The sequence below is a fragment of the Lycium barbarum genome, chromosome 7, assembly GCF_019175385.1.
Source record: "Lycium barbarum isolate Lr01 chromosome 7, ASM1917538v2, whole genome shotgun sequence".
NCBI classification, from domain to species: domain Eukaryota; kingdom Viridiplantae; phylum Streptophyta; class Magnoliopsida; order Solanales; family Solanaceae; genus Lycium; species Lycium barbarum.
Window position 1 is genome coordinate 129,041,092 of NC_083343.1, and position 24,418 is coordinate 129,065,509.

Consider the following 24,418-nt stretch of genomic DNA (forward strand, 5'->3'; position numbering starts at 1 on the left):
CTGGAATAATTTGTCGAATTGAAGAGTGGGTATATAACATTAGAATATATTGAAAATGCACCAGAGGCTGTTTTCATTAGTCATTGATGAAAAAACATTGTCATTTGTCAATTCTTTACAAAACAACACAACAAAATGTAGAAAAATGGTCAGCAAAACAGTACTGTGAAAAACAATTCAACATTACAACCTAGTGGACTAATTAACAACTACTGTGTCGACCGCGTTGTAATCTATGGCAGGCCTAACTGGTCTTGGCGGCAGGTCATTGTCACTGAAGGCATTCAAATCGGCCTTTGCCATCCGTATTCCCATAGTAATGCCCCGTATCTATTACGTAGTGTTTCTGCATCAATTTCAGATGGAACGCCTCGTCCAGAACAAAAGCATTCAGCAAAATGCGGCAACATACACACCACAATCCCTGAAAAAATAAAAAATAAAAATGATTATTGGTTGAGAATTTTGAAAAAAAAAAATGGAACTCTGATGTTGAAAGACATACATGCTGCCAGAGGCTTGTTCATTGTTGTATTCTGTAATTGTTGTCCTTCATTTTCATAATAATAATGCATACAATTCAGTGTTAACGGACATTAAAATGAAAAATAAGTGAAATGTTTAAGAAATATTAAGTTGCATTACGAATGGAATAACCAGAAGCAGGTGCTGGAATACAGTTTTTTGTATTTCACTGTATTTCGGTGTATTTCGTTTTGCATTTTTGCACTATATTTTTTTTTACATTTCACTATATTTCTGTGTATTTCTCTGTATTCCAGTGTTCAAAATGTAAGAGTATTCCAGTTCACTTGGAATAATTTGTCGAATTGAAGAGTGGGTATATAACATTGGAATATATTGAAAATACACCAGAGGCTGTTTTCATTAAACGATAAATAAAAATATGGGAGACTTAAACAAAAAATAGTAGTGAAAAGAAATTAGTTAAGTCATTGATGAAAAAACACTGCCATTTGTCAATTCTTTACAAAACAACACAACAAAATGTAGAAAAATGGTCAGCAAAACAGTACTGTGAAAATCGATTCAACATTAAAACCTAGTGGACTAATTAACAACTACTGTGTCGACCGCGTTGTAATCTATGACAGGCCTAACTGGTCTTGGCGGCAGTTCATTGTCACTGAAGGCATTCAAATCAGCCTTTTGTCATCTGTATTCCCATAGTAATGCCCCGTATCTATTACGTAGTGTTTCTGCATCAATTTCAGATGGAACGCCTCGTCCAGAACAAAAGTATTCAGCAAATGCGGCAACATACACACCACAATCCCTGAAAAAATAAAAAATAAAAATGATTATTGGTTGAGAATTTTGAAAACAAAAATAAAAAAAAATCTGATGTTGAAAGACATACATGCTGCCAGAGGCTTGTTGTGGCAAGTCGTTCACATACATGACATGAAAGTCATCAGTCTGTTGTTTGCCCTTGTATGATGGGTGGTTAATCCAATCAATGCCTTTTTTTTTCTCATAAAATCCAGACAAATGTAGATGATGTGGCAATAGGGTAGCTATCTTGTGTATTTCTCTTGTAACAACAGCATCATGACCAGCAGCTCGGTATGAGTTGTAGATGTACAGACGCTTGCACGTAAAAGAATATTACATCAGCTCGGTTAACAGGTTGGTAAATTAAATTTCATACGGACCTTGTAGGATAGAAATACGAGGAACATACAGGGAGATATGCAGATTTAATGAATTTTTTTTTAAAAAAAGTAGGAATACCTGTCACTGAATGGCACTATAATCAAGATCCAGCGATTTTCCTCTTTGATGTTGACAGGGATAAGAACACACAATCAACTGTATGCCATGGCACATTAGCCAGCATCCTATGCCCGTTAATGTACTCGCATATTTCGTTCTCCGAACTGGCAACACTACTGGTCCCCTTCGGATTAGCATATGCACGATGAATTTCATCAATTTTGGAGAAGAACATACAGTCAACAGTTGTGAATTTGAATCTGTCATCCATGTCGTACTTGCCTTTCTTCCGCAAGTAGTAAAAAATGACATCAATATGCTGTAAAAAAAAATGAAATTAGTCTAATGGATACTGGTAAAAAAAATGAAATAAGCTTTTGCAGAAAAATATGCAGTCAAGATGCAGGAAATATAGAGAAATACACAGAATGAATATCGAGAAATATGGGAAATATAGAGAAATATAGAGAAATATGGGAAAAGAGGAAATGGGAAATATAGCACCTCATCATTCCAAGACTGGCCATTCATCGATAAGAGATAGAACCAGTTTTTGTCATCAACATGTAACACACCAAAATTGAAGCCAAAATTGATGTCATCTGGATCCAAAGCTTGCTTATTCTTTTTGTAACGGCTTTCCTTACCCTTTCTAAATAACAACAATCAGTTATTTTCATTTTGAACAGTTTACTTTGCTGAAAGAATGAATATATAAACTAAAAAGGTAAATACGTTCAAACTTACTTTTTATCATGCCTTAGAAGTAGATCCTGTTCAAGCCAATTCCAGTATTGTTGAATAAGCGAAGTATTTTGCGGGCCATTAATTGGATCTTCATCAAATGGATGCTTCTTTTCAAATATGGAAGGTGTGGGGTCTTTAACAGAAGCTTCTGCAGAGCCGTAATTGGTCATGTAAGGTGAACTGAAGTATTTACTAGGTTTGACTATCCTAGTTGGAATAACATCTGGTTGAGCAATTACAACTTCCGCATTAATCACTGGCTGTTGTATTCCTTTATCAGCAGACATTACTGGCATAACAAATCCTTTGTGACCCGTTTGATGAAACACAGATAATCCTGACGAACCTATTTGGCTTGGTAACATTTCGTCAGGGATCAACCATTGTGACTTAGAAATGTTCTCATCGAACCTGTGTGGAGTCTCTAAAATTGAATGATCAGTGATGTCCCCGGATTGTATTCCCGCACCTGCTTCTGGTACACGAGTTTCTAGAGGCAACTCAATGAGCATCTCTGCGACCATTCCCTAAAACACAAAGAGATTTAATAAATATTAAATATAGCAGTATATTGAAAAGATCTATAAGATTGAATGTAAAATTTACCTCTGTTGAGTTGAAAGATCCTTCGTCCGCCCGATTAATCTCTTCAGATGAAGCTTTACGTGTATCTGCTCTTAAATTTTCGGCGGTCACTACAATTTCCGGAACTTCCTCATGTAACTTTGGTCCAACACCCTTTTGAATAAGAAAAAAACAAAATTTAAAACAAAATCATAACATAAAAATATAAGGTTGGAGAATTACTAAATACACAGAAATAGGGCCAGGATTAGATTGATTCTGTGGGGGTGGAAATACATAGAAATACAAAAAAAAAAAAAAAAGTTTGTAAAATAGACAATTGTATCAGTGAAATACAAACGAAACGCTATAAAATACGAAAGTTTGTAAAATAGAAAATACCGAGGAAAACATAACTTTAAAATTTAAGACTGGAACATGGCAACCATATACTTTTTTGTGCATACAATGCACAACAACATAACTTTAAAAGATGGATTTCACGTCACAAACTCATTTTACCTTAATTGACTCATCATCATGTTTGGGAGGAGATGTTTGAATGGTAGAAACATGACGTAAGTTTTCTTCAGGCGTTAACTGTAGCCCAGCATCAGTTTGATGCTCCGGCGCCTCACTATCGGTAGCCTTCACATAAAAAAATGAATTAATATAAATTGTATTTTGCAATAAGAGTCTAAAAATGTTAGTTCAATTGCTATTTCACACATTTACCTTGTCCGCAGAATTGTTCACCTTGATTGCTTCAAATAGCTTCTTGAAGTTGTCATCCATGAAAGTTCGAAGCTTTGACAACTCACTTGTGAACTCACCAACGACCTAATATTTAAACAAAAATAGTATTTCAATTTGTTTAGAAACAGTAAAGTAAATACACCAATTTTTTTTTTTGTTTCGTAACTAAAATCACTTACTGATTCCTTGAAAACTTGAAAATCTTTCCTTAGCAATTGCATTTCCTCTTTCATGGATATAGTAGGGACATCACGTAGGACTGTGATGTTTTGGGGTCTATTCATTTGTTCATTCAACTTTGGTGAAGCAGACTTCTGTAAAATAGGCTTTTGAGCAACCTTTTGATCCTTGTGACTCTTCTTCACGGTTGTCTATGGTTCGGTGTGGATTTGTTGTTTCTTAGATGTGGAAGCTATTGTAGGAAGTTGTCTGCGTCTCTTTGAAGGTGGAGAATCTGTCTGATTCGTCCGTTGTTGTTGTTTGCCCTTAGAAAGGTGGGGGGAGTAGTACTGAAATCATCAAAGTCATCCACTGGCATATCTGTGACTTGGGTACCTTCACTGGCATCAACTAAGACATTTTTGTCTACTGTATCTCGACAGACAACAACATCGGGCAATTGGAGGCTCTCCAACTCACTGCTAGTGGGGATTGTATTTGCAAATGTACAGCTCTGAAGAAGAAAGAAATAAAATGCTATGAAATACACCGAAATATAGTGAAATATAATGAAATACAAAAAAATAGTGAAATACAAAAAATCAGGAAATACACCGAAATATAGTGAAATACAAAAAATCAGGAAAAAAAAACAGCAGAAAAGCAATAATATGACAGTAGAACAGTGGAGTACAAACTAAAATCAGTAAGGCATAATTGCAAAATAAAATGCTATGAAAAAACATAAAAATAAGTTAGAGTGTTCGACTATTACTGACTGTTTACCGTCTCTAAAAATGCCTTCCATCAAAATATTATATTTTGGCTGACTGTCGATGGACCTCCAATTCAACATTCTTGGAATGAAATTTCCGGATTTAATAGCGAGATACGATGGAACTCTTGAACAACACTCATAAAGCCAAACTTGCATAGCCAATGGCATCCCATGAATCCTATAATACTGTGTTGTGGCAGAATACTTCTTGCTGATTTTTCTAATCAACTCGTTAAAAGCTTCTTTTCCCCATGAATAATCTACATACCTTCCATCCTTAACCATTTCAAAATGAACCCTTGGTATACTCGTTTTGCTAGGCTCACCGCAAAAGATGTATGTATTTATAAAAACAAAATTGCAAACTTAACAGCATCCTCATCATTATCTCCCCAACACTTATTCTTAAAGCAATCAATGAACTCCAATCTTTTTACTTTACTCCTAGTTCCACCAAAATATACATCCATAATCCTATTCGATTCTTCCTCATCGTATGTAAATTCACCTTCATCGGCTACACAATTTAGCCCGCTCATAAGGGAAAATTCTCTCATGGTAAATCTCAATACGGTACCATTTATATCAATTGTAAAGCAATCAGAAGTGCTCTCCTTGAGCTCTCTTACCATGAAGCACCTAAAAATCTGTGCTTGAACCTCCAGGTGCTGCATTCCAAGGAATTTCCCAAATATTGTCTTGGAAAAGATCTCTAACTGTGGAACAGTTAGCTTACTCTTGATATCTTTGAACACCTCGATATTAGTGTACCGTTGCATCGATGGAGCCTCTTCAGGATGACTCCTAACATAGAATTTAGTTTCCTAAAATAAAAATGCAACACTAAGTTAAGGCTGAAACAATTGTATAAAACATAGACACACACAAGAAATATACTGAATTGCATATCCAAGAAAAATATACACACACAAAAAAAAAAATTGCATAACACAACTAACACAGCTTTTAAAATCAATAAGTACAGAATAGTAAACATATGTACTTGTGAAAAAACATAGAAATATAATGAAATACAGTTAACCACGAAAAACAACTTCCACAGTTATGTTGTATATGATATAAACTACAGTTGATGCACATATAGATTTTATTAAATACATAGAAATATACTGAATTGCATATCCAATTATGTCGAAATATACAGAAATATAGTGAAATACAAAACAACAAAATCGAAAAATTTCATCAATACCTGTTCATCCTCTTCCAGATCTACATCTTTAATAACATTTTTACCCTTAACGTCTGAAGAAGGCTTGGTTACTTTTCTCTTATTTTGTTGAGCAACTTTAGAACCTTTTTTTACTGGTACATCATCTTTTGGCTTGCTCCGTTTTGGAACTTCAGTTGGAGGAAGTTGACGCATCCTTGATGGGTCATGAATCTTCTTACTTCTTCTCTCAGCAGCAATTTTAGCAGATTCTCCTACAATTGGAAGTTGTTGTTGTGAAAATCCCAAAGAGAAACTAGGACCATCATAAGCATGAGGACTACCTCGAGTATTCCTACTTGGAGTATCTCTTTCCGCCATTAAAATGGAGAATTAGATCTTGTCTTAAACACTCTAACAATGGCTGAAAACAGAAGAAAAAAAAAAGGAATGAAAAAGAAACAAAGAAAACGATCAAATATAAGAATAAATATAGAGAAATACAACAAAGAAAGTAAAAAAATTCTAATAAATTATCAAAATTCGTTACCTACACTGTGTGGGTAACGATTAAGGAAGATGGAATCGTGATAATAATGATGATAGATAATGGGCGTATAATACGGTTGAAGATGGGAGAGAAATTAATTTGAAAAGAGAAGAGATTGGGAGTTATTGGGGAACATGAGCCGTAAGTTTAGGGAAATACAGAGACGCTTGTAGAGCAGTTACAACTGGTAAATTTGAAATTAATTTAAGCTATTAAAAATAAATAAAATAAAAGGTAGTTATTATTAATAAATAAGTCTTAGAGGTAGTTATGTCCAGTAAATTTTCCTAAAAAAAATTATGGGCCCCATATTAAACATCAACCAGTATTAAAAAAAAAAGTGGAACCCACCACATCCAAACTCACGGAAAAAAAAGTGGACCCCATATTAACAAAATCAAGCAATTATAAAAAAAAAAATTGAATCCCATATTAAAAAAACAAACAATGTTAAAAAAAAATTGTGCGCCCATATTAAATACCAACCAGTATTAAAAAAAAAAAAAAAAAAAAAAGTGGAACCCACCACCATCCAAAAACAAAATTGTAAAAAATAAAATTGTGGACCCCATATATATTAAACAACAACTAATATTTAAAAAAAAAATTATGGGCCCCATATTAAACACCAACCAGTATTAAAAAAAAAAGCGGAACGCACCACATCCAAACTCACGGGAAAAAAAAGTGGACCACATATTAACAAAATCAAACAATATTAAAAAAAAAGTGAATCTCATATTAAAAAAACAAATAATGTTAAAAAAAATTGTGGGCCCTTATTAAACACCAACCAGTATTAAAAAAAAAAAAACAAAAGTGGAACCCACCACATCCAAACTCACTCGAAAAAAAAGTGGACCCCATATTAACAGAATCAAGCAAATAAAATTGTGAGCCCCATATATATTAAACAACATTTAATATTTAAAAACAAATGTGGACCCATATTAAATACAAAAAAAAAAAGTGAAACCCACTACATCCAAACTCAAGGGAAAAAAAACGTGAACCCCATATTAACAAAATCAATCAATATTAAAAAAAAGTGAATCCCATATTAAAAAAACAAACAATGTTAAAAAAATTTGTGGGCCCCATATTAAACACCAACCAGTATTAAAATAAAAAAGTGGGACCACCACATCCAAACTCACGGGAAAAAAAAAGTGGACGCCATATTAACAGAATCAAGCAATATTAAAAAAAAAAGTGAATCTCATATTAATAAAACAAACAATTTTAAAAAATAAATGCTTAGAAAATCAAACAATTAAATCAATAATGATGGACTCATTACCACATGCGTATCAACCCATTAGTGGGAGCAAATGAAATTATTGTACAGCAACATACTTAAAATACTTATATATTAAAATAAGATAGAATTTAAATACTTTTTCATTTTTTCCTTACTCTAATAAATGTGAAAAGAGATTAATGTCATAAAAGAAAAAATAATATTAAATGGAGATAAAATAATTAATAAGCTAAATTAGTGAAATTCTAATTCTAATTGACGTTTCCTTAAAAAACCATGTAAAAAACAACATGACAAGTAAAATGAGTTAAACAAAAAATATTTACTAAAAATTAAAAAATAGAAGTTTTTCATGGCCTCATATTAAACACCAACAGTATTAAAAAAAAAAAAAGTGGAACCCACCACATAAGCACCTCCACCCACGACCGGTAGGTCCTGGGTTCGAGTCACACTGGAGGGGAAGTGTGGAAACACTATAAATCCTCCAAAAAAAAAAAAAACTCACGGGAAAAAAAAGTGGACCCCATATTAACAAAATCAAGCAATATTAATTAAAAAAAATGAATCGCATATTAAAAAAACAAACAATGTTAAAAAAAAAGTACTTAGAAAATCAAACAATTAAATCAATAATGATGGACTCATTGCCACATGTGTATCAACCCATTAGTGGGAGCAAATGAAATTATTGTACAGCAACATACTTAAAATACTTATATATTAAAATAAGATAGAATTTAATTACTTTTTCATTTTTTCCTTACTCTAATAAATGTGAAAAGAGATTAATATCAAATGGAGATCAAATAATGAATAAGGTAAATTAGTCAAATTCTAATTCTAATTCATGTTTCCTTAAAAAACCATGCAAAAGACAACATGACAAGTAAAATGAGTTAAACCGAGAATATTTACCAAAAATTAAAAAATAGCATTTCTTCTTTTAAATAGAAAGCTAATTTCTACTTTGTTTCGTTTCAAACATGTAAAATTAATTTAATAATTTGAATTAGAATTATCCAAATCAAAATTTGATAAAAAATAATAAGTATTTTACACTTTTAAATTAATCGAATTAAAATTGAAAGTATCAACTGATGCTTAAATATTGCTATTATTTTATCTCAAACAGAGGAAAATAGTTTTCTTTTAAACAAGTCTTCTGTTTTAAAAAGTATTAATAAATTTTCGTAGCAAACACGAATAAAATAAAGTTTTAGATACGGAGCACAAACTACAATGTTATATTAATCGTATTTTGAACATAGGATATATATATATTATCACTCTCTAAACACAACTACATATACATAGATACATTATAATACGAAGTGTTGGGCCCGTGCGCAGCACGGGTATAAGCCATCTAGTAATATAAGAGATGTAGGTATTCAAATTCCTTTTTTTTATAATCCTTCTTATTAAAATTACTGGCTCCATCATATACAAGCAATACACATGAAGGACACAACTTCTCAAAATAGGGATGGGCTTGCTAGCATTAGAATCAAAGGTGTATTATTATCCCTTTAAAGCAAGGAATTGACCAAGTATAAGAAATTTCAACTATAAATCACAGTTTGATTCTTTTGACCATCAAAATTCAAGACCTTATCTATTCGATAAATTAACACTCATTTGGTCCATTTTAATAGTCATGTTTGTATTTTGCATGCTCCATAAAAAAATATTAACTAAACAAATAATTTGACTAAATTATCTGAATTTATTCTTCGATCTCATTTAATGTTATTCTTCCTTGCACAACTTTATTCTCTTCCATATTTACTATATAGAATAAAAGTGAAAAATAGTTATTTTATCTTGATTTAATGACAAATTTTTTAAATCGAGTGTTGTTAATAACCATGATTAGGGTGTACATGGATCGGGTTGGTTCAGTTTTTTCAAATACCAAACCAATCTAATTGTATCGGGTTTTTAAATCTTTAAAACAAACCAAACCAACAAAAGTTGGGTTTTCTCGATTTTTTGGGGTTGCTCGGATTTTTCGGGTTTTTTTTTTTTTGTGAAGTCTTCATACAAAATATATTACTTGTACTTCAATATTTCTTTAGTCCTAATAATATACGACTACCTAATTAAGTTATTTTTAAGAAAATAACACAAAATGTGAGATAAGAGATGATGTTGTACTAAAATATTGAACGAAAAATGTAATGAAATTGCATAAAATAAAATGATCATAATCTAAAAGTATCAAGTCATGCTATAATAAATACGGCTAACTTATAAGGCATATAGAAAATGATCATAATTTAAAAGTACTAAGTCATGCTAAAATAAGTATGAGTAATAAATATTAATTACATGACTGAATATTAAATAAAAAATAAAATTAAGTTATTTATTTTCATTGTATAAACAATATAAAACTAAAGAATAGATATCCAACATTATTGTCATTTCTAGTGAATTGAATTTCTTTTATTAGCATTAGTATTACTTTGACTTTTATTGGGTTTTATTTGAGCTACTAATATCTATGGGCTATAAAACCTATTGGATCATTCAAATTCTAATTTCAAGTTTGAAATAATAATATGTTAAAAGACAAAGAACTATGAAAAAGTCTAAGAAATATTTATAAATTACATTATAAATAAATATTTTTATGTATAAAATAATTTTGAAATTTTATACATATAATGTCGGGTTGGTTTAATTTGGTTTGACTTTTTATTTAGTTAAAACCAAGCCAAACCAAGAGATGTCGAGTTTTTCTTTTTAAAACCAAACCAAGCCAAATCAAACCACTAATCGATTTTTTTTTCGCTTTGGTTCGGATTAGCAGTTTGGTGCGATTTGTCGGTTTCCTTTGTACACCCCTGACCATGATAATAAAATGGGCTAGAGGGAGTAGCCTTTATAGTTTATATAGGTACTTCGTTTCGATTGAAAAAATAAATAATGTGTTTAAATTACCTTCAATTTTTAGCGCGTGTTGTCCTTCAAAGACACTGGTCCTTAATTCTTGTCCTTCGCTTAAAAAGGTGGCCGAAAATACCTCGAGTTTCTGGGTTCAAATCCCCGCTCAGTTCAAAATAATTAAAAAAAAAAATCGCAAGACAAGGCTTTGCAAAAAGTCTGCCTTATGCGGCAGAGTTTGTCTTAAGCATAACTAAAGTCTGTCTTATGCGGCAGACGTTGCCTTAATGCATAACTAAAAGTCTGCTTTATAAGGCAAAGTTTGCCATATTCGGCAGACTTTTAGTTATGCCTTAAGGCAAAGTCTGCCGCATAAGGCTGACTTTTCCTTAAGGCATAACTAAAAGTCTGCTTGATAAGGCAAAGTCTGCCTTATTCGGCAGACTTTAAGTTATGCCCTAAGGTAATGTCTGCCGCCTAAAGCAGACTTATCGAGAAGTCTTGTCTAGCGAATTTTTTATTTTTATGATTAAGTCAAGGTTTAAATCCAGAGCTTCAAGATATTTTAGAAAAAGGACAAAAATTAAAGATCAGCAATTTGAGGGGGAAAAACTAAAGACCACCCCTAAAGAACGACAATCGTGCAAATTGCTAACCTAAGAATAACAGAGCTGGATTGGGCTTAATATGTTTGAATTGAGGTATTCCGATAAAAATAAACAGCATTCACAATATTTTTTTTGTAAAACTTATATAAATAGCTACCTTTTAATAGGTTCTAAAAATTTATAGCTACAAGTTGCAAAATTACAATTCGTAACTGTTTTTGTTGTATTTCTGGTCATTTTCGCGTTTTCGAAATAAAGCGAAATACAATGAAATACAAAATCGTTGTTGAGTATGGTCATTTTCGTGCTTTCGAAATACAACAAAAATACCAACGAAATACAAAATTGTTGTTGAGTCTGGTCACATTTGCGTTTTCGAAATACTGTGAAAAACAATGAAATACAAAATCGATATTGAGTAAAAAATGGTTGTATACACTGAAAATAGGTGTGAAAACGGTTGTATACACTGAAAATACACTTGGTGAGCATGAAGCTAAAACGACAAAAACTTAGGGATTATGAGGCAACACATTTAATTAAAAAAGGTGGGATAGCTATGAAATGTAAATTTTGAATAATATAGCTACTAAACTTAAATATTAAAAAAGGTAGTTATTATCCATAATTAAGTCTTACGAGTAGCTATCGCAAGTAAAAATTCCATTTTTTTTTTTTGCATGGATTGTCCTTCAAAGGCGCTAGTCTTTAATTTTTGTCCTTCACTTAAAAAAATGGCCGAAAATATTCCGATGTTTTGAGTTCAAACCCTGGCTTAATAAAAAAAAAAATTCACAAGCCAAGACTTTCGCGAAACCTCTACCTTAAAACTTAATATATGTCCAAAATTAAGCCGATTTGAATAAAAATTAGGCCTCAAGACAAAGGTTTGCCTTAATCCTAATTTTGAAAAAAAGTTTGCCTTAAGATAAATCTCTACCATAAGATCTAACTGATAGGCCTATTTTGAGCAAAAGTTTACTTTAAGGCTTAACTTTTATTCGAGTAGGCCTAATTTTGCTAAGAAACACTGCCTTACGATTTATTTATTTTTTTAACTGAGCCAGGGTTTAAATCAAGAACCTTTGAGTGTTGGGCGAAAGAGAAAAATTAAAGAACAGCAATTTGAGGTACAAAAATTAAAGAGCATCCCCGAATAAGAACAACCATGCAAATTGCCCCATTTGCAATCCCTTTTTCCCAGCTGGTTAACAGATTTGGTGGCCCATTCATATAAGAATGCCTCCTCAGCTTTAACACCTATAGATCACTAAATATTCCACATGAACAACTCCTAAAAGTATGTACTAAAATACTTTAAGATAAACTTATCTTATTACATAAAAGCTAACAACTCCTACATCAAAACTCCCATTGTATTTAAGTTATTATCACAAAAATAGTCTTTTCTCTCCTCACATCTCTCTGTTTTCAGTTCAGTTCCATTCCATTCTCCCTAGAGTTGTGAAAGAACCCATTCCTTCCCATGCTTCATTACACCCCACTTCTTCATTATCAACACCTTCCATGTTGCAATCCCACCAGCCACCTCCATTTGCATCTGAAAGCAGAAAAAGACGATATTTTTCTTTTTATGACAACTTGCATTTGTAAATGCATTAACATACTATGTTACTCGGACTCATCAAAAATGTCGATAGGTGCATGTCGAATTCTCTAAAAGTAGTGAATTTCTGGAGGATCCAATACGGGTGCAGCAGCATTTTCGAAGAGTCCGAGCATTAAATATTTTTAAGAGGACTTACAATGATTGAAGAGGTTACTAGGTTTCTCAATGTTATCAAGCATTCTCACTTTTCTTCTAGGCTTTTCTGCTGAACCTTCTCCAAGAACTGCCAAAACCTTTCGAGCTGATTGGTTTCCGCTGCTACCTAGTAAACCATAAAAACTGTCAGGGCTAAACAACAAGAACTCATCAATTACTTCCTGAGAATGTGAGATAATGGCCTGCATTATATACCACATCCTATATATTCCATGAAATTCAAGAATATATTGGGATATTTGCTAATATTTTTCATAATAAACCTCAAAGCAAATGCATTTGGACTAGCCAGAAAATAGTTAGAACAAGCACAGGAACTAAATTAGATGGTAGCTATTTCTCAAGAAAGCCAATATACCAAGCACTATCACCAGATAAAGAATTGTGCATTATCAATGAGTAACAACAACAAAGAACAGAGGCAAAGGCAAAATTTGAACTTTCTGAGTTCTAAATTCTAGGATAGGATATCAGGTGCTAGTAGCTAGGCTTTAAAATTTAATTTATGTATATATTTAATGGATTTCTTAATACAAATACAAGGTTTGGACTAAAGCTACTCGATTCTGCCAAACCATTACATAACCTTCTAGCTCGGCCCCTGGCAAGGATCCTCAAACTTTTAGAATCTAGTTTATTTCATCTGTTTCTGGGAAGTACTGACTTAACGCTGTCTTTAAGGGAGAAATGGACAATGATCTAATTCAAAATATCATCTTTCAGGAAAATGAAGAAGAAAAGCCATAGGCTTTGGTCCATGTAGCCTAGATTAAGCTCAAACTCTTGATATCAAGCAAAGCTGTCAACATAACTCAAGAGGAATAAATAACCCCTTCTAGAGCTCAACATTTCTCTAAGTACAACAAGCTATTGGAAAAGGCTAGCCCGGAGCACAAAGCATCCCCGGTTAGCAGGGTCTGGGGAAGGGCCACACCCCAAGGGGTGTGATGTAGACATCCTAACCTAATAAATCTTATTAAATACTATAAGTATGTAATATCAGCTTTTTAAATAGAGAAGCAATACGTACCAACTATCAGATGATCGCATTGCGATTTAGAATCAGCAGATTTATAGCTTGGGAAACAAGCTCAAGTGACACAAGAAGCCATCTGATACTGATTATTTTCTTGTTTTCATGGCTCATGTTTGTTAGTTACAGAACAAGCTTAGTTGCTCAGCAATCAAGAAGATATAACGAGCATAACGTACATATGAGCAGCTGAAATGACTCTTTCTGAAGGAATGACTAACCTTCAATAAGGCCTCTTTTTCTTGATGTTCTGACATCATCTGTGATGGAAGCGGAAACCTCATCAGAATCATTAGGAGCAGAAACATCTTGGTTCACTTTCATGGAGTTCTTGTATTGTTCAAATATAGCATCAAGAGCACATGGAATTCCTGTTTGTCCATCTTTGACACCATTGATTTGTCTATTAACCGACTTACTTGCGTCTTTACTACTTCTTGGCACCGAGGTTTTCTTGTTTCCCTACAAAAGTTTATATCCCGGTGAAACTTAAATCGAACAAGGTAAGTAATTGTACAAGTAGAGAAATTGCACACACTGATTTAGAAAATACCTATAATGATTTCTACAGGCTGCTCAGGAAAACAGTTGCATGTTCCAAATACTAATGCAAAAAATAGAACTCTCCTAATAGAAGTTATATAGAGCACAGACCATATAAATGACAGAAGTTAAAACAAATAGAGTTTAAGTAGATCCTCTCTAATGTTTGGCATTAGTCGAAACCACTAGCATTCATCACCTGTTCCAATTATTTTCTTACAAATCTTCATGTGTTACGGAAGGTCATCATTTGAAGGCATTGAGTGCACTTCCGTGAACGAAGGTCAGAATCAACAAGGATTCATAGAACGAAGAGATTGTGTAATTGGGGCCACTACATAAATCCTCTATAAACTTTCATTAAATTTCTCTAGACATATATATACACTTCCGAGCCAGAATTTGTGAATGCACCTGCTTATATGTTGCCTATAAGTTCTAAACTACAGTTACAATGTGAAATCTTGAAGTAACGGCAACAAACAGGAAACACATATTTCTGTTCTTCAAATATGGTTAATAGTTACAAAAAAAATGTATTTCTAAACCTTAAATTCCCCTTTTTTAGTTTCTAGCATTTCCATGAAAACAACAACAACAACAACATATCCAGTGTAATCCCACAATGTGGGGTTTGGGGAGGGTAGAGTGTACACAGACCTTAACCCCACCTTGAAAGGTAGGGAGGCTGTTTCCGAAAGACCCTCGGCTCAAGAGAGAACAAGACAAAAAGCTCAGATAAGGACAAGTATATCAAAGCAATATGAAAATGAGAAATAACAAAAGCGAGAAAGTCTTGGTAAAACAGTCTGGAAAGAAAGGAGCAGTAGCTACCATAGATAAATAAGATAATCGAAGTACAAGACCCAACAAATATAAGCAGAAATTAAAGGGCAATAAACGAATGAGCCAAACGACGACTACTAGTTTTCTTACTGGAAATAGAAACAAAAATAACTAAGCTTTCTTACTGGAACTACTCCAGGCAAAACAGGACTTTGGTGCAATTTTTTGCTGAGGAAGTCAGATAGAGATATGGTTGAACCCTTTTGATTACGAGCTTTGCTTTCCACTTTCTTCTCGCAACCAGTAGACCTTAAATAATAACAAATCACAAAAAAATGAACAACAGATCCAGAATTACACCCAGAAAGCTAATAAATGGAGACATTAACAAGAAAATGATGTTTATTTTTAAACCTCAAAATTAATCACCAAAAGTGACACCCCAGAACCCCAATGAGACTCAATTAAGTTAAAAAGTGAGAACTTTAACAAGAAAAGTGAAGCTTATTCATGGAAGATAAATTTAAGCCACCTTTAGTGAAACCCCAGTAAGCTAAAAAATGAGAACTTTAACAGCAAAAATTACATTTTTTTTCACCTAAAAACAAAACCCCAGGTCCAAAATGAGACCAATTAAGCTAACAAGTGAGAACTTCAACAAGAAAATGAAGCTCATTCATAGATGTTAAATATAAGTCACCTAAAAAAGTAACCCCAGATCACAAATGAGACCAATTAAGCTAAAAAGTGAGAACTTCAACAAGAAAAGTGAATTTTGTTCATAGATGTTAAATTTAAGCCACCTAATAATGAAACCCCACATCACAAATGAGACCAAGTAAGTTAAAAAGTGAGAACTTTAACAACAAAAATGACCTTTTTTCACCTAAAAACAAAACCCCAGGTCCAAAATGAGACCAATTAAGTTAACAAGTGAGAACTTCAACAACAAAAATGACATTTTTTCACCTAAAAATGAAACCCCAGGTCCAAAATGAGACCAATTAAGCTAACGAGTGAGAACTTCAACAAGAAAATGAAGTTTACTCATAAACTACAAATTTAAGCCACCTAAATACCAAACCCCAGATCAAAAACGACACCCCCTAAGTTTTTTTTTATTTTTTATATATATATAAAGAGAGAACTTTAACAAGAAAAGTGAAGTTTATTCAACCAAACCCCAGTTCACAAATGAGACCATAAGTTAAAATTTGAGGGCTTTAACAAGAAAAGTATGAAATTCTTTAAGCTTCTTACTGATTTGGAGAACGAAAGAGGAAAGTTGAAGCAATTGAACGCTGTCCAAATTGCGTTATTTCAGGTTGCTTTTTCATCTTCTCCACATAGGACTAGTATTTTTTGTTGGTAAGTACGATTTGGGGTCTGTTTGTTTTCGAGTTTTGGCGCTAAATATTTGAAAATTTCGACCAAAAACGAGAATTAGAGCCCGTTTGGATTGGCTTATAAGTTGGCTTATAAGCTGTTTTCAGCTTTTTTGAGTGTTTGGCTGGCCAGCTTAAAGTCATTTTATGCTTAAAATAAGCTCAAAAAAATAATTGGACCTATTTGACTTAGTTTATCTAAAGCAGCTTATAAGCTGAAAACAGCTTATAAGCCAAAAAAAATAAGTTGGACTACCCCAACTTATTTTTTTCAACTTATAAGCTGCAAACAACTTTAAGCTGTAAGCCAATCCAAACGGGCAACACCCAATCTAATTCTTAGAAAAAAAAAAAAAAAGGAAGAAAAATGGTGTTGGGGTGAGAGAGGCTCGAACTCTCGACCTCAGGATTACTCAGAAGCTATGAGACCTACGCGCTAGCCAACTGCGCCACCACCCCTTTGATGTTTGGCTGCCTCAGGTAAAACTATTGTCTTGTTTTGTACGCGGGATAAGGTCAAATATCCCGGGATAAACTTTATATCTTGTTTGGTTGAAGGTATAAATTTATACCTTCAACCAAACAAGATATAAAGTTTATCCCAAAGTTAGTCTAGGATAACCCATCTCATCCCATTAAGGTTGGTATTATTTTATCCCACCTCTCAGGTGGGATAAATATAATCCCAGGACTGTAATACCGGGATAACTTAGTCCGCGTACCAAACGACCCCTAATATTACTTCCTCCGTCCCAATTTTAAGTGTTTTAGTTTTGACTGGGAAAAGAGTTTATAAATAAAGGGAAATTTTTTAGTCTTGTGATATTAAATCAAAGATATGTGTACTTTTTTAAATTTTGTGGTCTAAAATTTGTCAAAACTTACTTAATATAGAAAGTGACTCTTTTTTTAGACAAACAAAAAAGGAAAAGTAAAACACTTAAATTGGGGCAGAGGGAGCATGAAATAAGAAAAAGAAAAATCATTTCAAAAACCTAAATACATGCAATGCAATAGAAGGGTGCGCATTTAGTTATTTAATTTAACTTTGTATTATTTCAACTTTCAAAATTTTGTAAGTATTATCCTTTCCTAACATACACACGTTCGATTTGTTTTTTTTTTTCTTTCTTTTTAATTGGTTATGAGTTATGACATGGGGAATTGGTCTATGACATTAGCCATGGGCATATATGAGTATAACCTTAATGTGTATTAGTTCAATCACAAAAAGGACGGACTTTGCAAATTTAAAATACACGAGGGGCGACATAAAAACTTAAAAAGGAATACCATCAAATGTTGTGGTGGGATAAATAGTTTAGGATTCATTCAACTTTAACTAGATATCTAGAGTTAAAGCCTTGGGAATGAAAAAATCATAATAGGGAGTGACTTCTCTTTTAATGAGCCTTACATGACTCGAATTCAAATTAAATGGGACTCCAATATAGATATCGGACACTAGGTGAGAACTCGAGTAAAAAATTTAAAAAGGATTAAGTTCATGCTTCTCTCATTTCCCATACTATATATGAGAAAGCTTTGCAAAGCATTACTATAGTACTAGTAATATTTTTCCTTGTTCTATAAACCTAAACTTCTTCTTAATTTTTTCCTAGCTCCCTTATACTTCCCAACTTGGAAGTTCCACTTGGTTCATGGATATTGATCTCCCTAGCATTATTGGGGGGTGGTTTAATTTTTCTTTCGTTATTTTCAACTTTTTACATGGCAAAAACAAACACACAATCACAAGTTCATCTTCTTTTTCTCTTCCTACTACTACTCATGAATACTCATTCTTTAGGATTAAATTTAAGAGCCCTCCAAGTTTACTCTCCAACAAGCAAAAATTCCACCATGCAAGTTCATCCCAAACAATCAACTAGTGCCACTACCACCACCACTGCCGCCACTGCCACTACAACCACCCGTAATGCGACCGAGCAATTTCAGGTGGCTGCTCATAGTGTTCCTAGTGGTCCAAATCCAGAGTCCAACAGATGAATCCATTCAAAGTGTCATATTGAAGCCACTAGAGTTAGTTTTCCCACTTGTTTACCTTTTTATTTGCATCCGGCCTGATTAATCTAGATTTGGGCCACATAGGGCTCACTAATATATAGAGGAAACGCTCTCTACCGGATTTTCATCTCTTGTTTATAAGCATGCTATAGAAAAAGGTTTTGTTTACTTGCTACTGTTGTTGAACATTTCTGTTTTTTCTGCTTATAATGTATATGAAGAATATAATATACGCTCTGTTTTCTTCTTTGTTTTAGTTGTTTAATTATGGATATATACATGAATTTTGAATTTTTATTATATGGTTCATCTGCCAATGCTTAATACAAGATGCATATCCATGGTTTAGTTTATTGTACACGAAATTGCAAGATTCAGTGACACAATCTTGTTGCCGTTTGTCTTGATTAATAGTCCTCTATCAATGATAATATATTAATTGTTAATGACTCATGAACAAAATGTTGATGAAATCTTTATCTAAGCTTCAGATTAGTTGCTAGGTCCATCTCCTTTCTTAGTGTTTTTCCCCCTTTCTTAGCTTTTACACGCACACACAAAATCATTTTTTTTTCTTTTTATTTGGGATAATAACACCTTTGATGACTCAATTTTTGATAAATTCTAATTTTGATCTTTACGATATTTGACTACATCAATTACTTGTAATGTGCCATTTTGGTTCCTTTACTTGTGAATGATGATAATTCTTCAGAATTATCAACCACTTCATCATTTAATTACAATATGATAAGTTAAGCTTACATTAATATTGCTCCATATTCTCAAACTAGCCTAAATATAACATATTTTCTACATAAAAGGATAAAAAAACAAACCTCAATTAATCGAAGGTTAAAATATAATGAGTAATATATTACAATGATCAAAAATCAGAATTTACCAATAACTAAGGACAAAAAGTACTGTGTTATGAATTCAAGTCTATGTTTTTTACATTTAATTTTATTATTTAAAATAAAAATATGGATATTTAAATGGAATTTTATGTCATGTGATATGAAAAATTCATGAAGCAACCAAAGGCAATGATTCAGATATGAAAAAGTTGAGCCATCTATATAGAGCTGTGGTGTCAGATCTCTTTGCAAAAACTGATGTGTCTTAACTTTTAGTTCCTGTTTTTATTCTTGAAAATAATAATTCATGGATTTTTGCATTTGTCTTGTCAAAGAGGTGGGCCAAATAACGGGAAAAAAAAATTGTTATCAGACGGACAAAAAGTTTGAATTGATACTATTCGATAATTGTAGAAGTGCCAAAGCAATTCATTATGAGTTCAAACTGCAAAATTATTACTCCATTTGTTTTCATTTATGTGACATAATTTGATTTAGTGTGTAACATGTAATAGCTTTTGTATGGTTGTAAAACTTTTGAAATTTATAACTTTAAATATATCATAATATTTGTGTGATTGTAAGAACTTCCATTAAGAATAAAATGAGAAATATAACACCATCTGTTTTAATTTATGCTCCATAATTTGATTTAGTATGAAATTTAAAAAGAAATTCTTTTGAAAGAGTTTATAATCTAAACATGTAATGGCTTTTGTATGGTTGTAAAACTTTTGAAATTTATAGCTTTAAATATGTCATAATATTTGTGTGATTGTAAGAACTTTCATTAAGAATAAAATTATGTCATTCTATTTGAAACATGAGTAACAATTTTAATAACATCTAACAAATTAAAAAGATTTCACATAGATATTTGATGCGTATCTTGTATAATAATTTTATTGCAAAGAAAGTTTAAGCCAATAGTTGTCACTAGTAATCTTGTATACAACTGATGCTTGATATATAATGAAAGAAGCCTTAAATTCAACTGACGTATTTTAAAGACGTGCAAATCTAAGCTCAAAACGAACAATATTATCTAGCTAAAAAAAGATGACTATATTAAGCGTTTTTCTTCAACTATTTGCTACAGTCGGTTTGAGCTCCCATAGTGGATGAGCTATCGTTATCAAACTTCAATTCACTTCTCAGAGCATTTTACCTAGTTATTTACAAGACAAATAGATGCTGCCAAAATCTGGCCTGGAAAACACAGCATCAAATCAAATATGGAGGAATATCATTCGGCCATTTAGTTTACAAAATATGTACACAATATATAGGTAGTGTATACTATACTAAATACACACATGCTTTACATATAATATACATACATATACATAACATATACATTTGAAGTATATAGATAGTGTAAACTTTGCCAAGTTGATAAACTAGTTGGCCAAAGGGTATATTTATTTAAGTTTCCTAAATATAATTCATATTAGCATTCATCTTCCTCTTTCCATCTTGACCTCACACCCCTCTATTTTCTTTAGGTCGTTGGGTTGGGGGGGGGGGGGGGGGGGGGGGGGAGATGTTGGGACTCAAATTAGAGTATTAGCTTTGGAAAAAATTGACTTCATTTAATTGGTAATCTTATGCTAGCATTTAGCTTTGAGGAGTCAAAGTCATGACTTGGGAGTTTCACATTACAACCGGCATTGATGTTTAACATGAAATTTGAATGAATTAATATGATGCATCTTCTTTTTATTCTGGCTTCTATCTTGTGTTGGTATCCGGTGTTCGGTATTTACATTGGGATCCCAATTAATTTTAGTTGGCGTTGTGTATTCCCATTTATAGGAGAAACGCTCTCTAACATGATATTTTCATACTCAGAGTTCGAGCTTGAGAACTTAGATTAAGAATAGAAGAATTATATCAATCTCGTCACTACCCTTATCGGTAACATGATGCATTTTACAAAATAATTTCCACTCGCAATATTTCTTGCCAGGACATTGAGGCTAAATTTATCTTATTTTAAAACTGCTGAATATGCTTTTCATCATATTCCTTGTAATTGTTAAGTTGTCGTATTAGAGTGGGTGATTTTTAGTATCTTTATATATTCTTGGATAATTCTCATTTTCGATCCTTATTAATTTTTGGAGTTAAGTCAGTCTCAAATTTGTGATACCAGAACCGTATTCTTCCCTATTTATGATTACCCTATGTCAGGTGTTGTCCATGTTTCATATGTTCAATCCTGCTTATGAAGGGGAAGGGGGGGTTTGGGTGGTGGGGGTGGGGGTTTCTTGAGTTCCTACACCGGTGAGTAATAGATTATTTGGTTCATTGAACTTGATAATTCTCAGCTTATAAATTGGTTTTGGGGATGAATTAAACTCCAAGTTCATTCTTTATCATGGTATATCAAAATCAGACTTATCTAATTCATGATTATCTGATATCACGCCTCTATCTTATATTGGTCACACTCCAAATGTTCAGCACATGTGGGAGGGTGTTGAGTTCCCACATCATGAGTGATGGTGTGCTTGGTCTTATTAATTAGATGATACTGAATAATTCTCGCCTAATGAGTTGGAGTTGATCTAGACGCAAAATCTATTTCTTTATTGTCTCTGCTACTAGATGATCATATTAATTTTCCAAGTGATCAACCACATTGTGACTGGTGTTGACAGCAAGGCAAGAAAATTCAGATTACAAATAATCTAATAGAGTAGCATGAAATATGCAAACTCTCATGCATAATAATTTAGTATTGAATGACTTCGAATTCTGAACATTATCGTGGATCATATTTATCATTCAGGCTTCACCATTTCAGCATTGAGAATTCACAAAATTAATACGGTGCATTCAACATAAAATTGAATCAGCTTTGTTAAATTATTCGAATAAAGGGCGCAATCGCATCATACAATATTTGTCGATGAAGCAAATGTCTTCAAATGTCAATGCTCCATTGGAAAATATAATTATTGACTCTTTTTCACTACACAACTCTAAATGTATTCCAACTGATGTGAAAATGTGACAATTAAGAGGTTCAACGTCAAGCAATCATAACAGCGTTATCCAACTCGATAAATATGAATATGAAATGAATGATAAAAATAACAGAATAAAAAAGATGACAATTAGAGGAAAGATTATAAGCAGGTCGCAAAAGCATTTAATTCAACACACTTGGGAAAATACATATTTTATTCATAATATGGTTGGATAATACAATAGTCCCCCAAGCTTTACATGCAAGATGTAAAGAAGCTTTAAGGAACAAATTCACTTAAATGTAATGGATATAAATGCTATACTCTTACGTACTCCATTTTTACGAAGTCTCACAAAAATAGAACTACTAAAGTACATATATAACAACACATTGATCACTTCCTTAGTTCGTGCAAGATAATGGAAGATCACTATGTATTGATCAATTAATGACCGCCACCAATGCCTCCTCCACCACCAAAGCCCCCGCCACCTCCACCTCCTACACCTCCGCCAACGCCTCCGCCTTTACCTGCACCACCACCAAAGCCTCCTCCGGCTCCACCTCCTACACCTCCACCGCCACCAAAGCCTCCACCTCCACCTGCACCACCTCCGGCACCTCCACCTGCACCTCCACCTGCACCTCCACCAAAACCACCTCCAGCACCACCACCTGCACCTCCACCTATTCCTCCTCCACCACCGGCTCCACCACCACCTCCAAGTCCACCACCTCCACCAAGACCTCCTCCAGCACCACCACCAGCTCCACCGCCAGCTCCACCACCTCTACCTAGTCCTCCTCCGGCTCCACCACCACCTCCTAGACCTCCACCATGACCTAATCCACCACCTGCACCACCTCCCAAACCTCCACCATGACCTAGTCCACCACCACCTCCTAATCCACCTCCACCACCGGCACCACCACCAAGTCCACCACCTTTACCTATACCACCACCAAGTCCACCTCCTTTACCTATACCACCACCTCCTCCTAATCCACCGCCACCACCAGCACCTCCACCAAGACCACCTCCTCCACCTAGACCCCCACCGGCACCACCACCTCCTCCTAATCCACCACCACCACCAAGACCGCCTCCACCTCCGAAGCCACCACCTATACCACCACCGTGTCCAAAATGCTTCTTGAACTTTGGATGTCCATGTCCAAAAAGGAATTTCTCATCTCCAACTCCATTAACATCAGCAAACACTACACAATCAACAAACAACACAAGTAAAAGAAAATACCCAAGAGAACGAGCTGATAATCCCATAATTATATTACTTCAACTTTGAAACCCTAGACATGCAAGAATGAATATTATATGAGCCACTTATATAGTAGCAAAAATTACTAATCCTTACCCCTAAATCACATAGTTGGTCCAGTTAAAACTCAACTGTCATCTTCTTTTTAATTAAATGCATGTTACTTTATCATTGGGCAATGGATTTAATTCTTCCAACTGCCTCCTCCAATACAGGGACACAGACTTATAACAAAAGTCACAAAGACAGTACATTGTCATTACTGCTTTGGTTCTGTGAAATTTGACTTTAAAGGTGTCTCATTTAATTCGTGATCTATCCGCATTAATGGTGTTTAGTTGATTCCCCGCGTAGATTAATTAGCGATCATTTTTATATGTTGGAGTTAGTTTGCACATACCTCAATTATTTTACTACTTAACTGTTATTCATTGGCCATGTGCATTAGTATTCGATAAAAAGAAATCACTCATAATTTTTGTCTCGATTAAGATTTAAACATCTTCTATAACTTTCA

General features: G+C 33.5%; 3 protein-coding genes and 1 non-coding gene across 4 annotated transcripts; all 4 read right to left on the minus strand.

Moving 5' to 3' along the window:
- Positions 1-284: 284 nt before the first annotated feature.
- Positions 285-5,026, minus strand: LOC132601948 (uncharacterized). The gene is made up of 12 exons (XM_060314993.1): positions 4,739-5,026; positions 4,289-4,477; positions 3,984-4,175; positions 3,784-3,888; positions 3,571-3,696; positions 3,091-3,222; positions 2,485-3,011; positions 2,242-2,389; positions 1,835-2,056; positions 1,382-1,611; positions 1,212-1,297; positions 285-424 (listed from the first exon to the last, which is right to left on the minus strand). The coding sequence occupies exons 1-12, from the start codon at positions 5,024-5,026 to the stop codon at positions 285-287; spliced, it is 2,385 nt and encodes a 794-aa protein (XP_060170976.1).
- A 7,307-nt stretch (positions 5,027-12,333) lies between these two features.
- On the minus strand, positions 12,334-16,822 carry LOC132604371 (uncharacterized). Its single transcript, XM_060317852.1, has 5 exons — positions 16,632-16,822; positions 15,557-15,680; positions 14,264-14,504; positions 12,990-13,115; positions 12,334-12,784 (listed from the first exon to the last, which is right to left on the minus strand). The coding sequence occupies exons 1-5, from the start codon at positions 16,706-16,708 to the stop codon at positions 12,660-12,662; spliced, it is 693 nt and encodes a 230-aa protein (XP_060173835.1). The 5' UTR covers positions 16,709-16,822; the 3' UTR covers positions 12,334-12,659.
- A 308-nt stretch (positions 16,823-17,130) lies between these two features.
- On the minus strand, positions 17,131-17,215 carry TRNAM-CAU (transfer RNA methionine (anticodon CAU)). Its single transcript is given in 2 exon segments — positions 17,131-17,166; positions 17,178-17,215. It is a non-coding gene; the product is annotated as a tRNA-Met (tRNA).
- Positions 17,216-22,815: 5,600 nt separating this feature from the next.
- LOC132604372 (glycine-rich cell wall structural protein-like) lies at positions 22,816-23,991 on the minus strand. Its single transcript, XM_060317853.1, has one exon. The coding sequence runs from the start codon at positions 23,904-23,906 to the stop codon at positions 23,067-23,069; it is 840 nt and encodes a 279-aa protein (XP_060173836.1). The 5' UTR covers positions 23,907-23,991; the 3' UTR covers positions 22,816-23,066.
- Positions 23,992-24,418: the final 427 nt, after the last annotated feature.

Excerpts from the sequence above, each read along its gene's own strand:
- LOC132601948 (XM_060314993.1), bottom strand. The coding sequence starts at position 5,026 with ATGGTTAAGGATGGAAGGTATGTAGATTATTCATGGGGAAAAGAAGCT. Across the intron at positions 3,223-3,570 it reads ATGATGATGAGTCAATTAAG|GGTGTTGGACCAAAGTTACA; the intron begins GTAAAATGAGTT and ends CTTATTCAAAAG. Across the intron at positions 3,012-3,090 it reads GATCTTTCAACTCAACAGAG|GGAATGGTCGCAGAGATGCT; the intron begins GTAAATTTTACA and ends TTTGTGTTTTAG.
- LOC132604371 (XM_060317852.1), bottom strand. The coding sequence starts at position 16,708 with ATGAAAAAGCAACCTGAAATAACGCAATTTGGACAGCGTTCAATTGCT. Across the intron at positions 14,505-15,556 it reads TTTTGCCTGGAGTAGTTCCA|GGAAACAAGAAAACCTCGGT; the intron begins GTAAGAAAGCTT and ends AAACTTTTGTAG. Across the intron at positions 12,785-12,989 it reads TAGTAACCTCTTCAATCATT|ATGCAAATGGAGGTGGCTGG; the intron begins GTAAGTCCTCTT and ends TTCTGCTTTCAG.
- LOC132604372 (XM_060317853.1), bottom strand. The coding sequence starts at position 23,906 with ATGGGATTATCAGCTCGTTCTCTTGGGTATTTTCTTTTACTTGTGTTG.